This window comes from Lathamus discolor, chromosome 3, assembly GCF_037157495.1.
Source record: "Lathamus discolor isolate bLatDis1 chromosome 3, bLatDis1.hap1, whole genome shotgun sequence".
In the NCBI taxonomy this organism is placed as follows: Eukaryota; Metazoa; Chordata; class Aves; order Psittaciformes; family Psittacidae; genus Lathamus; species Lathamus discolor.
Genome location: NC_088886.1, coordinates 133637405 through 133654494, shown reverse-complemented (window position 1 = coordinate 133654494; position 17090 = coordinate 133637405). Strand labels below are relative to the sequence as shown.

General features: G+C 40.8%; 1 protein-coding gene across 4 annotated transcripts in view; it reads right to left on the bottom strand.

The window, feature by feature from the left end:
- Positions 1–17090, bottom strand: part of PCGF5 (polycomb group ring finger 5) — an 83438-nt gene that overhangs the window by 20637 nt on the left and 45711 nt on the right. For all 4 annotated transcript variants that reach the window (XM_065671893.1, XM_065671896.1, XM_065671894.1 and 1 more), the window contains exon 3: positions 4719–4815. In XM_065671893.1, coding sequence (XP_065527965.1) covers positions 4719–4815 — 97 coding nt within the window. The remainder of the gene's footprint in view (positions 1–4718; positions 4816–17090) is intronic.

Here is a 17090-nt window from a genome sequence, read left to right as displayed (position 1 = left end):
AAGGGAAAAAATACATTTCACATTAAGTAGAAACTAGCATTTTATATATTTTCAGCCATTAAATAACAAAAACTTTTGAATAATAAAATAAATTGCGTATTTCTCATAAATAATGTATCCTGAAAAAATCAGCTGATTTTAGCTTGAGAGACAACATCTCAACCACTTATCTCAACCACCTCCTAATTGATTTGTTTTAGAATTAACCAAGGAATTTATTTTTAATGTATAAAGACAAAAAAACCACCCCCCAAAAAAAACATTATACTCTAAAGTTTTCTTTATTTTAATTTTTGTTACATGCAAATAATTGTGTTACTAAATGGAACAAACTGGAAAAAAGTATGTAATTTTAAGGTCCAGATCATGAGTAATAAGCATAAAAACTGTAAACTCCATGATCATATGAAGTGTTCAAGTGCTTTGGTAATAAGGCTGTTATGAAAAACTGAACAGACTATTCCCTACTCATTACAACACAGACAAACCAGTCTTGGCAGGAGAAAGAAGACCACAGAGCATCCATGCTGCTCTGGCTAGACAGTTCTCAGTGCCCAACATAATTCATTTAAACTATTTAAATCTGCCATGAATTTGTCTACAAGACAACAGTACGCAGCACAGGCATGTCCTCTGTTACCCTGGTATTAGTGCCAGAAACAGCTATTACAGTCCCTTCCAGAGGACATGGTGCATTTTCCTTTGTTGCTGAAGCTAAAATATTTTGCTTCCCTTTTCTCTGAATTTTACCTACTCTCCTATCCTTTTAATTTATCGTCGGCTTTCTAGTTCCACTTCCTCTCCTTGTCTCACTTATGATCTGGTTTCCTCTGTCTTACTCTTTTTCATTTCTTTCCTCTGCCCTCTTCATCTTCTCTTGTGAACAGTAACTCCCACTGTCCACAGCCTAAACAAAAACACAGGACAAAACCAAGTACTAAGCAATATGGCCAGAGAAATTAAGTATTTTGATACACAGTCAGAAGCTACAATACAATAATTGACTTTGTTATATTTTTGATTCCCTTAATTTTTAATCTCAGCAATGAGATACTTATGCACACATTTGCAGATATACAGATATGTGTGTGTACATGTTAATAATACACTATTTTCCTGTTAAAAAACGTATGACTGTTCCCTAGCTTTCGTTCACTGGCAGTGGCAAAACAGGAAGACTGAATGATTTTATTGTTGAGGAATGCCTAAAAGCCATTTTAGTAGACAACAGTTCTCTTCTTATACCAAATATACAAGTAGCCCAGGTTCTCCTTCTTTACAGAATTTGCTTTTGTAATTGGAAGTTTACAATCAGACCTATTACCCAGTTACCTTGTTCTGAGACTAGTTTCCTGTGTTATGTGTCAGTTCATAAAGACAGTCACACCATAAGAATATTAATGTTTAAGCTACAAACACAATGCATTTCTAATTGCTTCTCCTTATAAGTACCCAAAAAAAAAAAAAATCTTCATCAAGTGAAACAGGCCTCCCCTAAAACAAAGAAGCATAGAGAGTAATTTCTCCCAGGTAAGAAGGGAACCAAAACCATGGGATGTCTGTGCACTCAGTTTCTGATAGACAACAATATAGGTCTAGCTTTCCAAATGGTATGTTATCTCTTCTAGCACCTCTTATCAATATCATAGAATCATAGAATAGTTAGGGTTGGAAAGGACCTTAAGATCATCCAGTTCCAACTCCCCTGCCATAGGCAGGGACACCTCACACTAAACCATCCCACCCAAGGCTCTGTCCAACCTGACCTTGAACGCCGCCAGGGATGGAGCATTCACAACCTCCTTGGGCAACCCATTCCAGTGCCTCACCATCCTTACAGTAAAGAGCTTCCTCCTTATATCGAATCTAAACTTCCCCTGTTTAAATTTTAACCCATTACCCCTTGTCCTATCACTACAGTCCCTAGTGAAGAGTCCCTCTCCAGCATCTAATACAACTAGAGTGTACTGTTTTCTGTGAAGTTCCTGCAGTAGAGCACTGGGAACCTGGGAACCTGTCTTGGAAACTTCATACTGTAAGAAAGCTCTAATCTTCATAACTTATCCATTAAGAGAAAAGAAATAAGAAGAGAACAACACTAATTTAATTAAAAATCCCATTAACTATTCCTCAAGATGGCATAATACATGCTGTTTTTTCTATATTTATTTTTTAAATTCCCTTTAGCACTTTCTAATTTGTCTTCAGTGGCCCAAACCAAAACTCTCTAGTAATGCTAACATAGCAAGAAAACCACTATACTTAACAAATCTACAATACTAGCAGCAAGAACTGTCTTGATGTGCTATAGCCAGTAACTTTATTTTCTTTCAAAACTAAACAAAAAGAGCTATTTGTCCTTATGAAATAATACTACTAATCAATACTTTAAAAACTTAGGAAAAAACCCCACTTATTTTAAGTACAGGAAAACTCAAAGGATAGGGGAAAAAAATAGGAAATTATAAAAAGATCCTTAATTTCAGCTACAACAGTGTTCCTATTATTCACTCCTATAAGGACTCTAAACAAAAGATTTGTATTTCTGTGACTTGCATCAAACCCATTCCAAAATGAAACTACTTGACATAACTCCAAACATGGTCTCAGTCATTTAGTATGATACTTCCTGTTAATGCCGAAACAGGAACATTAACATTTTAGACATGCTTCTTTGCACCCTCACATCTTCCAACCTCCAAACCTCTCTTTTTCACCTCTTCTATAATACTGAATGAGTTATAAGATCAAAGCCATTCCCTGATAACTGTTAACTATCTGAAGTGAATCAAATGAAGACTATCACTCAAGAAAACTTGCATTCCAAGAAGCATGCTACCAAGAAAAAAAGCAGCCTGCCTTCATGGCAGACCACTGCAGACCCTAGTGAATACTGACAATTCAGAAGTCTGCTAAATCAGGAAGGGGAATTCTAGAATTTAGCACCCTTCCCAGATTTTTATTTTTGAGTTCAATGTTGGATTTCAGACTTTGGCTTATTGTTTCAACAGTCCTAAATGCTGCCAACTAAAAGATACATCTAGAAACCTCACATAGTTATGATGTTATTCAGAACTGAGTTTATAAAGTGGTTTGTACAGTTTATCTGAAAGATCTCAGTTAAAAATACTATCTAGAGTGTTCAACGCCATTTCTCAGAAAATGACTGCATTCTTGAGCAATGACAGGGCTGGCCTCTACAGTCAGAGTGTAAGACATGTATTAAGTTAGGCAGGCAACATCCAAAAAAGATAATTCCATTACACTGTTCATGTGCTTTTCTGATTATTAGTTTAGCAAATGTTGAAAACTGTCTTGTAAAATACAACCAAACTCCTTGTTATATGCAGTTTGCTGGCAAATAAACATGGTGACTCTAAAAGGAGTTTCAGGAAATAATTGCAGAGAAAATAGCTCTTCCCACATTTCTGGCTTGTGGTCTCAACTTTTCTCACCCTTCTATCATTTCCTGCTTAGAGCGTAGTATTAATTTAGTAAACATCTACTAGAGGCTTCAGAAAATGCATTTTTTAGATCCTATGAAATGGTCTCATCAGAATAAAAGAAATATTTCTAAAACGCCTTTGTTTTCAGCCTTACGCACTCTATATAGAATCTTCTATTACAACTGACCCAGCACCTCAGACACTGACAGATCAGAATAGTACTTATGGTAAACATCTATACAAACCCTTTTAGCCCTTCTAAAAAACATTCAGATGATAAAGACTTAAGCTAATAACACCCTTTAAAGTTGCTGTATTTAATCTCTCGCACCTACCCTCTCAGTACATAACTGAAGTATGGGAATTGCAATACGCACACGTATCAATCAAACAGCAAAATATGATAAATTGTAGCAAACACAATATGAAAATATTTATTGTGACACTGATGTAAGAATATTTCTTCCTAAGTTCCCAACAGTATTACAAACTAATAAAATCGGGGGAGGGGGAAGGACTGTTGGGAGTGAGGGCAGGGAGAGGCTTCATCATTTTAGGAAAACATATAGTTCTTCCACTTATGATGGCATTTCTCAGTTTCTCTGTACTATACTTGTACCAAGGTTATCACCTTTGTTTCAGTATAACATGGCGAAAAGAGAATCCAGAATTTCAAGAAAAATGATTGTTTAAAAAAATGTGTGCTATTGTGACATAAAAATGCAAACTCTCAAGAAAAGGTACTTTTGGTGTCAGAATTTTCTTTCATGAGTGTCTTTTCATTAATCTGACAGCAGATTTCAATTCAGATTGGTAGGTCTACATCCTGGAAAGCATTTAGTTATTTGTATGATTAATTTTCTATATTGCTCTACGAATTAAAAAAAGCTGCACACAGTTTGGAATGCCCTAAATTGTTTGAAAAAAGAAATTCTAGAACTTAATTTCACGTAAAGAATAAAAGGTATCTAATTTATTTGTTGGAAGCATTAAATAATTAAATAATAAAATTAAATTAAACTTGTTCAATCCACCCAGTCTTTCTGCATCTTTCCATTTGCTTTCCTCCTTTTATTATATCTGAAAAGTTAATTTACCTTTTACTGGGAAATAAGAAATTGATAGTACCTGTGGCCAAGAACAGTTGATATATGTATAATACAAACAAGCAAAAAAAAAAAAAAAACAACTTCCTTTCAGGATAAAGATATTAAGATTATTTTTTATTTTTTGTTCTTCCATTTCAGCAAATGCTGTGCAATGTCATCTTACCTTAACATTTCTAGTGGATTAGTCTCATGCACTTGGTTGCCACACCTGGGGCAGTCATTGCTGTCTTCAAAGTGTTGAACAATGCAAGTCTTACAAACTGAGGGACAGAAGAGAAAAAAAGGCAAAACCAAATTAGTCTAAGATCTGAATAAAATTGCTTGAGCATGACCTAATGATACCAGCTAACCACTTCATGCATCAGAGTATTATTTTAAAGCAAATAAGGAATGTATTCTATCCACTTCTTCCTCAAAGCTATAGCTAGTTCTGCTCAGCCAACACACTGAGTTCAGCAGCACAGGTTAAACAAGAGCTGCTTCAAAGTATGCAAGATTTTTACTACTTAAAATTCTCTCAGAATCATAAAACGCAAACCCCATACCATACAGCACATGTAAAGAGCAGGTTCTGAGAAAGTGCATGTTGGGTTGCTCTAGCTCAGAAAGCCAACCATCACTTCAGATGATTTGAGAATGACTTATGCACATTGTTTTCTTTCCAGCGGTGTTGCTGGCAGCTAAAAATACTGTTGTAAATACTCACTGTTAAGATAAAGGTTCATGGAAATTGTACACAGGTTCAAAGCAGCTATGTTTCCCTTTTGACATAGCACCTTCAAAAGCTCTGACAGAACTTACAGGGAACATTTATTAATTGAATCTTGCAATGAAAAATCAGGATGATAACCATGGCAGGTATAAACAAACCCAAAACAACACAGTGTGAATTTAAAATCCAATAAACTGAAATGAAACCAAACAAGCTGCTACACTTCTATGGTTTCTAAATGATTAATTGCAGACTGATGACTTTACTGCCATTAATAAGAAAATAGAAGCCAAGCTGACGAGAACAAAAATGACTGCTATTATTACTGCATTACAACATTCTTCATGGAGATAAACTTCATCCTCTGTTTATTATTACTTCACCTAAACTGAAATGAGAACTGTAAATTCATCAGTAAACAGACTGAAAAAATAAATGGACTGCTGCAATTACAATATGCTTTCTGCTGAAACACTAATTTCTTTCATCAATTACCTAATGAACTAAGAGTACCTCTAAACAAGCTGGTAAATCCTAATTATATGAAAATCTTTAAGGAATCTTGAAATTCCTTTAACAAATGTCACCTAACAAGCAAAGCCTGCATTTATCTTTTCTCAGAAGAGTTACTGCAACTCAGCTGACACTGATAATACACATACATTAAACCTCTGTGCAGATATTTTTTCCAACTGCTTTAAAACATGAACTTAAGGATGTTAACTTCATAGGTTTGGCTGAAATTACATGAACTTTCCCCTTTAAGGTAGACAGACAGATTTCAGAGCTCTCTGGCTGGCTCTTGGCACCTTCCCCAACCAAAATGGCTCTAATAGAGCTAGATGCAGGGCAGATTTCCGATGATCTGGTAAAAGAAGCTCAGGAAGCTCCCGAGTCCTGCCAAACAATCCCAGTAAGTGGGGCGCATTGCGGTCCTCTGCACATAGGGCCTCCAAAACAGCCGAGGATGCTGTGAGAGTGCCATTCAACCCTCAGGACATGAGTTAATTTTTTCTTGACCTCAAGTTGTGAGGTATTTAGCACTGTCACACAAAAGCAAGAACTTGTAACTACAGAACTCTTCTTATATCACAGATCTTTTATAATTTGTTAAAATACTAGACTTAATTGATTTTTGCACATGCATTCCCTAACACTTCCGAAGGGTAAGAAGTCTAGTACAGAGCAGCAAATGTAATGTTCCGTACCTACATGATTTCTTCCTTTTTCCATATACTTTTTATAACTAATACTCCTAAAACTGAACATTTTGCTACTACACGTACAGAACATAAAGAATTTCATCACCCATATAGAAGCTCTCATGCCAGCCCAAAGAAGTATAAGTCCAAATAACTTAAAAAAATATAAATGTAGTAAAGATTTCTATAGTCTCTCCTCACTAATATGATCACGAATTTCCTCTATAACTGAAAATAATTTAAGTTATCCTTGAAATTGAAAAGATATGAAGATTCTCAGCTCAGAGTTTTCCTGAAGATGTAGCATCTGCACATGCTTAACCCAGGAGCAAACATCACAAGGTAGAATTCTTTAGCTGATGAGTAGCTCCTCAGCCATCCCAGCTCCCGTAGCTATCTGAACTATCTTTCCTTCTGTCATCTACTTGAAATACAAAAAAACACAGGGAGCAACTGAAGGCATAGTTCAGTTCTGTGACTAATCAAATACCAGACACACATGCAATGATAAAGCCAACCATATCCTGGGCTGCATCAAAAGGAGCATGACCAGCAGGTTGAAGTCCCTCGTGAGACCTCAACTGGGGTATTGTGTGCAGTACTGGTGTCCTCAACATAAAAAGGACATAGAACTGTTGGAACAAGTCCAGAGGAGGGCCACGAGGATGATCAGGGGACTGGAGCACCTCCTGTATAAAGACAGGCTGAGAAAGTTGGGGCTGTTCAGCCTGGAGAAAAGAAGGCTGCGTGGAGACCTCATAGCAGCCTTCCAGTATCTGAAGGGGGGCTTCATCAGGGACTCCTCATCAGGGACTGTAGTGACAGAACAAGGGGTAATGGGTTAAAACTTAAACAGGGGAAGTTTAGACTGGATATAAGGAGGAAGCTCTTTACTGTAAGGATGGTGAGGCACTGGAATGGGCTGCCCAAGGAAGTTGTGAATGCTCCATCCCTGGCAGTGTTCAAGGCCAGGTTGGACAGAGCCTTGGGTGGCATGGTTTAGTGTGAGGTGTCCCTGCCCATGGCAGGGGGGTTGGAACTAGATGATCTTGAGGTCCTTTCCAATCCTAACTATTCTATGATATATTTATTAGGTAAGAGTCACAGAAATAAAATATATACAAAAGTCACCTCTCCAACAGTATCAATCATTGTTCTCTTTTCTTAAATTAATGTACTAGCTGATTAAGGGTTAGAGCTTTCTGATTTCAGTGAGCTGTGCGAAGATTAAACAGATGTGGGATTTTTTTTTTTTTTTTCATTTCTTTACCTGAATCTGTTACAGACATTTTTAGTGTGTTGTTTGCTTTAGATACCACAACTTTTTTTTTTCCACCTTATCTTACAATGGTTTGATTTTTTAAGGATTTTAGAGTCAATGGATAAGAACAGACATTGACCATCAAAAGGTATCATCAATCTGCTCTGCAGTGCTTCCTTTAAATGAATATCCTGAGGGTTGTAGCACCCTCAAAGGTAACAGTGTGTACCTTCATTTCAGCCACAAAGCACTGGAGAGGAAACGGCGTTGTATAGTAACACATAGTAAACAAAAAAGCCCTCTCACCTGTATCTATATAACAGGGTGCATGCTTGGCTAGGAAGTCTCACAAGTGTGTCTCAAGAGTCACAGACGAAGAAGCAGCATCACTTCCCCGAAGCTATACTTTTTGAAAAGGCATTTTTATAAGACATAATGCTGTGTAAAAACATGTACTAAGGAACAAACAGAAACCCTACAGGTGTCCAGACCTGAGTTACTTGCAAGGAGTCACCAACACCATTCAAGTGCTCAGACAGAATTTGATTAGCTGGTCAAACAACATATTGTAATATTCTCCAAAGTGCCCTTGCTTATCTTCAAACTCTAATTACGGTACTTTTACTTTTTTGATACTACCAGTAGTCCTGAAGATTGTCCAAAAAAAAAAAAAAAAAAAAAAGCCTCCATCTAAAGCAAGAGCATGCCATATCACTGAATTCAACAAAACCCAACAACCAATAACACTAATTAATATGAAATTCAGATACAGTGTTCATGAGAAAGCTATGATAAGTGAACTTCTCTTTCCAAAATAGGCCATCAGAGTATCATGTCATTAATTTATCTTGCTTTTCTTGAGAAGTGAAAAGTGAGCCAAAGTGAGAAAAAGGTCCTACTCTAAACACATGACAGAAAGATCAAAATAGCAGGCAATGTGACCAAAACCAGGCTCTTTAAATATTGCTATGAATGGGAGCAGTTAACGTTGTTAAAAATTGTACCTTCCCCATTCAGTAATGGAGATGTCTTCTTTCTACTTATTAAAAAAAAATCACAAAAACAAAACAAAGACAAAACAACAAACCCAGGACATTTTTAGGGCACGATTCTTCTACAGTATTGAAGCAGAGAAAATTAAAGCAATTAAATGTAGAGATATTAGATCTGTGTGAAGTAAACCAAAGGACAAAATAGGATTAACCTATTCAATCTGACGTCAGATATAGCAAAAGTCTTGAGAGTCCTAGAATAAGTACTTCCTGAATGACTTCAATGAGAATGTACATAACTATATTTTGCTCAAGCTTCTCAAGAAATCTGTAAAACATGCTATTGACACTTGAGCTCTTCCACTGTAGCATTTGATATCTCATAATCCTGGTATCTATATTGTGCTGAAGGTAGAGATGATACACTACTTCTGTCAGGAGAAAGAGTAGATTAATGATGGGTGATGACAATACTGATGTGAACCACAAGGTTAAGAATTAGCTGCTATCTTGGAAATACCATTAGTTGGAGAATCTCAGTTTAAAGACCATGAGGGAAAAGGTCTGGGAAGCTAGTATGATGATGAAATTGTGACGTCTAATACAGTTGTGAATAATGGCCGTATGGAAATTCACCTGAAAGTCACTGAGGTTAGTAACAAAAGGATTTGGTATACTCTACACCTTTTCTGACTTGACTTCATAGAAACTGTGCTTAGGGATAACTCTTTTCCAATGGAGAGCTGCAAGGGAGATAAGTTCCTCTTCTGCTAACTCCTATAATAAAAGAAGGGGTTGGTCTTTATTTTTTTTTTCTGTTGTTGTAAACATCTTGTCTGGTATAAACAGCATCTTCATTAGGTCAATCTTTCTAATCTGGCACCAATTTTAATAGAATTATAAAAATAAAAGAAATGGAAAAATGGTGTAAATGCAATTGGTATTGGTCAATATTAATTTGGGAATTGATAAGCCTAACTACTAATCTTAGTTGGGAATTTTTAGCAATGGAGACTCTGAGAGGATTAGCACAAATATTTTCAAAAGGATTACCAGTAGCTTCATATCAGTACCAGAGAGGTTTCCTTCTGTAAGCAATCAGTACTAGCCTCCTTCCAAAAGCACTTCCCTGTGTTTTAAGGAAGCTATGCCTAAAATTCTTTGAAGATAATTTAATTCACTTGCTCTTGGGATCTCTGTTCCATACATAAGAGAAGTTCTCGTAGACTGTGATAATGAGATGACACTGATCTGACTGCTTTGAAAAGGACTGGGTCAGCCGCTGAGGTGAGCAGCTCGAGAGAGGACGCCTTCAACACCTGAGCGGGGAAGCTCAGCGTCCAGGAGCCTCAACTCAGAGCAGCCAGAGCCACCGAGGGAGCCTCAAGTCCTCGACAGGACCTGCCCAGGAGCCGGCAGCTCCGCTGAGGCGAGCAGGGACTCACCGGGGGCGGAGCCAGGAGCAGCGGCACCAGCCCTGAGTGGGTAAAAACCTGCCCCAGGGAGCGCGAGCGACGGTGGTGAGTACGTGTCGTCGTATGGCCAGGGCCCGCTCTGGGAGCTCTGCTCTGGCTGCCCCGGCGGTGGCCAGCGTGGGCACCCAGACAGAGCAGATGCGAGGGGAGGTTGCAGGGCAGAGCTCGGGGTGCAGAGGGTGCCTGCACTGGTCTGGTGAGGGGAGGATGCACGATGGGCAGGGCTGCGCTCGGTGCTCCCTGGTGCAGGTCCTCCTGCAGCAGGGGCTGAGCTGCGGGACGCTGTCAGTGGGCTGCAAAGTATCAGGGAAGCTGAGAAGAAGCAGCACTGCTTGCTCCAGGCCAAAACTGTGCGGGGGCCTCAAGCTTCCCCTCCAGCTCATGAAGGAAAGAAGGAGGCCACCAACCCGGGAAGCTGGGAATTAGTGACAAATACAAACAACAACAACAACAAAACCACAAAAGAAGGAGGAAAAGGACAATTAAAAACAAGGAGCTTCCTCCTCAATCTGTTGTCCCCACCCAGAACCGCTTTGCTGTCAAGCAGAAGGCTAATGAGGAAACGCACTTGCACCAGAAACAGCCGGCTGATGCACAGGTAAAGACCTCTACTGGCGCTGCCAAGAACAAGCTGCGGGTCGTAGTACTAGGGGACTCTACTTTGAAAGGGACAGAAGCACTACAGAAGCACTCATCTGTCGGCCTGACCCCATCTCAAGGGAGGTGTGTTGCTACCAGGGGCACAGATCAGGGATGTTACAGAAAGCCTGCCTGCTCTAGTAAGTCCCAAGGACTATTACCCACTCCTAGTGATCCATGTGGGTGCTAGGGATATAGATAGTAGCAGACTGGGGAACATAAAGACTACAGAGCCCTGGGACAGGTGGTTAGGGGCTCTGGAGCTCAGACAGTCTTTCTGTCAATTCTCCAGGACACAGGGGAGGACCTAAAAAAAGCTAGGAGGATTGGCCAGGTTAATAAATGGTTAAAAGGGTGGTGTCATAGTCAGGGGTTTGGGTGTCTGGAACATGGGACTGAAGTTTGTAGGCCAGGTCTACTGGGGGCTGGTGGAGCTGGTATTATAAAGAAGGGGAAGAACAGTTTTGATAGGAGGCTTGCCAGGCTGGTCAAGGAGGCTTTAAACTAGATGTGTTGGGGGAGGGGGGCATCATTCCATCCCAACACACCCAGTCAGTTGCCAGCACCTATAAATGCTTGGAGCAATATAGATATATTCCAGCCACTGCAGCCAATGAGCCGGCTTCATTTGGAGCTTGGCTCAGATGCCTCTACAAACACCTGTAGCATGGGGAACAAACAAGAGGAATTAGAGATGTGTGCACATCTACAGTGGTATGATATAATAGGCATCACAGAAACATGGCGGGATGGCTCCTATGACTGGAGTGTTGGAATGGAAGGTTACAGGCTCTTTAGAAAAGACAGGCCTGGCAGGCGGGGAGGGGGAGTTGCCCTTTATGTTAGGGATAGGCTGGAGAGTAATGGAACTCTGTCTGGGGACAGGTGAGCAGTTTACAGAGAGTTTGTGGGTCAGGCTTAAAGGGAAAACAGCCGTGGGAGACATTACTGTGGGGATCTGTTACAGGCCGCCTGATCAAGGAGAACCTGTGGATGAAGCACTCTACAGACAGATAGGAAAAGCCTCACACTCACAGGCCCTTGTTCTCATGGGTGACTTCTATCACCCTGACATCTGTTGGAACGATGGCACTGCACGGCACAAGCAATCCAGGAGGTTCCTCGATTGTGTGGAAGACAACTTCCTTCTGCAAGTAATAGAGTAGCCGACAAGGAGAGGTGCCATGCTTGGCCTTGTGCTCACCAACAGGGATGGGCTCGTTGAGAATGTGATGCTCCAGGGCAGCCTTGGATGCAGCGATCACGAGATGGTTGGATTTGAGATTCCCAGGTGTCGTGGTTTAAACCCAACCACAAACCTCGTCCACTCACTCCCCCCACTTCTTGCCCTCCCCCTGCTCCTGGAGGGACGGAGAGGAGAATCAAAAAGAATGCAACTCCCACGGGTTGAGATAAGAACAGTTTTGTAACTAAGGTATAACACAAATCACTACTGCTACCACCAATAATAATAATGATAAAGGAAATAACAAGAGGAAAGAATACAACACCTCAACACCAGCCGACCAATAACTCACCCCACTCCCCCCCAGCCAAGCACCGACCGATACCTCCTCCAACCCTGCAGTCCCAACCCTTCCGGGTCACTCCAAGTTACATCCTGGGCATGACGTGCTGTGGTATGGAATACCTCTTTGGCTAGTTTGGGTCAGGTGTCCTGTCTCTGCTTCCTCCCGGCCTCCCCTCCTCCCTGCAGAGCATGAGGCTCAGAAAGTCCTTGGCCAGACCAAACATTCGAGCAGCAACTGAAAACATCGGCGTTATCACCACTGTTCCAAGGCCAAAAGATCAAAACACAGGACTGCACTAGCTCCTAAGAAGGAGAAGAATGACTGCTGCTGCTCAACCCAGGACACCAGGACAGTGAGAAGAGCGTGCAGCAAGCTCACTGCCCTGAACTTCAAAAGAGCAGACTTTGGCCTCTTCAGGAGCCTGCTTAGTAAGGTTCCATGGGATATAGCCCTGGAGGGCAGGGGGGCCCAAGACTCTTGGTTGATATTCAAGGATCACCTGCTACAAGCTCAGGAGTGCTGCATCCCAACTGGAAGGAAGTGCGGCAGGAGGGCCAGGAGGCCTCCTTGGATGGATAAGGAGCTGCTGAGGAAAATTCAAAGGAAAAAAGAGGCTTATAAAAGCTGGAAGCAAGGAGAGGCAGCCTGTGAAGAATACAGGGATGTTGTCCAGGAAGCTAGGGACCAGGTTAGGAAGGCTAAGGCCCAGTTAGAATTAAACTTGGCCAGAGATGTTAAGGATAACAGGAAGGGATTCTACAGGTACATAGCAAATAAAAAACAGACTAGGGACAACGTGGGTCCTCTGCAGAAGCTATCGGGAGAACTGGCTACCCTGGGTTTGGAGAAGGCTGAGGTTCTGAATGACTTCTTTGCCTCGGTCTTCACTGGCAAAGGCTCTGACTGCACGACCCAAGTCTTAGAAGGCAGATGCAGGGACTGTGAGAATTAAGACCTTAGGCCCACTGTAGGAGAGGATCTGGTTCGAGACCATCTTAAGAACCTGAATGTGCACAAGTCCATGGGACCTGATGGAATCCATCTGCGGGTCCTGAAGGAGCTGGCGAATGAAGTTGCTAAGCCACTGGCCATCATATTTGAAAAATCATGGCAGTCAGGTGAAGTTCCCGACAACTGGAAAAACGGAAATACAACCCCCATTTTTAAGAAGGGGAAAATGGAAGACCCAGGGAATTTCAGACCAGTCAGTCTCACCTCTGTGCCTGGCAAAATCTTGGAGCACATTCTCCTGGACAGCATGCTAAGGCCCATGAAAAACAACAAGGTGCTTGGTGACAGCCAGCATGGCTTCACTAAGGGGAAATCCTGCCTGACCAATCTGGTGGCCTTCTATGATGGGGCTACGGAACTGATGGACAAGGGTAAAGCAGTTGACGTCATCTACCTGGACTTGTGCAAAGCGTTTGACACTGTCCCACACAACATCCTTGTCTCTAAATTGGAGAGATATCGATTTGATGGATGGACCACTCGGTGGATAAAGAACAGGCTGTATGGCTGCACACAAAGAGTTGTGATCAATGTCTCAATGTCTGGCTGGAGACCAGTAACGAGTGGTGTCCCTCAGGGATCAGTGTTGGAACTGGTCTTGCTCAACATCTTTGTCGGTGACATGGACAGTGGGATTGAGCATGCCCTCAGCAAGTTTGCCGATGACGCCAAGCTGTGTGGTTTGCTTGATAAGCTGCAGGGAAGGGATGCCATCCAGGGAGACCTTGAAACGCTTGTGCGGTAGGCTAATACCAACTTTATGAAGTTCAACCACGACAGGCGCAAGGTCCTACACTTGGGTCAGAGCAATCCCCGGCACAGCTACAGATTGGGCAAAGAAGAGATTCAGAGCAGCCCTGCAGAGAAGGACTTGGGGGTGCTGGTCGATGAGAAAATGAACATGAGCCGGCAATGTGCACTCGCAGCCCAGAAAGCCAACCGTATCCTGGGCTGCATCAAAAGGAGCGTGACCAGCAGGTCGAAGGAGGTGATCCTGCCCCTCTACTCTGCTCTTGTGAGACCTCACCTGGAGTATTGTGTGCAGTTCTGGTGTCCTCAACATAAAAAGGACATGGAACTGTTGGAACAAGTCCAGAGGAGGGCCACGAGGATGATCAGGGGACTGGAGCACCTCCCGTATGAAAATAGGCTGAGAAAGTTGGGTCTGTTCAGCCTGGAGAAGAGAAGGCTGCGTGGGGACCTTATAGCAGTCTTCCAGTATCTGAAGAGGGCCTAGACGAACTCTAGGGAGGGACTCTTCATCAGGGACTGTAGTGACAGGACAAGGGGTAATGGGTTCAAACTTAAACAGGGGAAGTTTAGATTGGATATAAGGAGGAAGCTCTTTACTGTAAGGGTGGTGAGACACTGGAATCGGTTGTCCAAGGAAGTTGTGAATGCTCCATCCCTGGCGGTGTTCATGGCCAGGTTGGACAGAGCCTTGGGTGGGATGGTTTAGTGTGAGGTGTCCCTGCCCACGGCAGAGGGGTTGGAACTAGATGATCTTGAGGTCCTTTCCAACCCTAACTATTCTATGATTCTATGACTGACTTGCATGGTACAGGTATTTTAAACTTGGCTTTGCTAGGCTTTTTGTTTTTCAAAGTAAAGACAAGTAAGACCTACCTGAGCTATGGCTTTAATTTACTGTATGAAATTTGAAACTGTTACTCTTCAGAAGAACTCTTTGCCACAGGACAGATAACTGACACACTTATATGAAGTCAGATGATTGACTCCCGAAAACCTTCCAAATACTAAATGCTGCCAAACATAAAGCCTGGTAAAATCCACGGTAATGTTACTTGAGGAAATATTTCTAACTAATATTTCTAATTAATATTTCTAATATAAACCAATCTATGGAAATAAACTTAATTCCTCAGTCTGAATATATTTACATGCTCTCCTTAAAACTTTTTTTGAGAGGAGATGGCACCCTTGGAAGCCATGCATGGTTCAAGAAAGTGACTAATGATTAATGAAGAGCTTAATCTCTAGTTAAAAGAGGTCTTTAAGTAGAATATATACAGACAAAATATCGTAAGGAAGCAAGAATCCTCATCCAGTCCTACACCGATGTATTCCCTACCCAGCAAACTTGCAGATAGGTAACAAGTCTTCGTGCAGCCAGCTCAAAAGATGAGATCATCTTATACAGTGAAAAAAACCTTGAAACTGTTAAATCAGTACTGCAGCAATCTAAAACAACTTTTGCTTTTTCTCATGTAAATCTATGGTGCTATGAGGATTTGCTTGTCAAAACTAAATGTGATTTACCGATAGCAATGTGAAAGTAAAAAAATATACATAAATTCTAGCACTCAAGAATAATGAACTGATACATAATACTCCTAGTAGGAGTATGATCATCAATCAGTATTTTCAGATATGATAGGTATAATCATCTGCTGTCAGTCTCAATATAAAACACTGAACATTTTTCAAAGCCTTACCACTGAAGTTTCAGAGAATGGCATGAGGTCTAAGTATTGGGTGAAAAGGGTAGGGGAAAAGGGAGTCTTTAAATACAATTCAATTACAGATACATTTAATTCACCACCTATGGGGGAAAAAAACCCCAAAAACAACAACAAAACAATCCAAACCCCAAACAAACAACAAAATAAACCAAACAAAACCCAAGCAAACAAAAAGAAAAGCTAACAAAAACTCTTTAACACTTCTGGTACAGATTAACAAAATTACATGGTTTCACTTGCTTTACAGTACGTCATGTTGTGGTAGCAAATAGGCAAAATAACCAAAATGTACACAGTTTGCAGAATTTTGAGGTATGTGCTACACATGCCAGTGAAATAAGGACCTGGATTTCATTGTTGTACTATGACATTTTAGATGAGTCACAATAAAAGTTAAACTCACATAAAAGGTGATTTACTACAGCTGATAAGAGTACCTGGATGACATATGCTAATTGGCTGGCAACCATAGCATAGTTCACAATACTGCTTTTGCCAGTACATAAGATACCTGGCTCACACAATCTTTTAGACCTTTTTAATCATCTGTGCTATCTGTCATCTTGTGCAAACAAAAAAAATACCTATCTTATGTCTATCTAAACAGGTATTTTTCAACGAGAAAAACTTCATATTACATTTCATTCATAAAAATTTGTATTGCATTTTTAAACCAAAATATTTTACATGAGAAAGTTTTATTAGTTAATTGTGGCACGAATTCTTTGTTGGAATCCACCCTTTGAGTTCTTTCAAGGATCCCGTCTCTCAAAGTCACTCTTTAATCCAGTGAGCAAAGGAGGGGCACAGGATACGCACAGGTACTGGAACATCAAACCCATCTCAGTGATGGCACACGTATTTGCTATGTTTAATGAAGTATTTAATTAGCTACTTTAAACCTGCTTAAAAGCATTTGCTTTTACGGAAAGAGTCTGTATCAAAACAGGACAGAAAACTTTTAATATACTTAACCACCCTTTTCAGAAAATATACATGTGAGACTACTCACTCCCCTGTTAATTACAATTACCAGAGAAAGTCAGACTGGGTTCCCTTCTGTTAAAAAGGAGAGATAATTTCAGTACATGGTGATCAAAAAACACTTTTGGGGTTGAAATCTTCCATTTCAGAGTAAGACATATCTGCTAACCTTTAAGATCTGTGACATGCCATTGACTGAAGCTTCTGCAGGAGGAGGAGTATGAAAGCAGATCAGTTTGCCTGT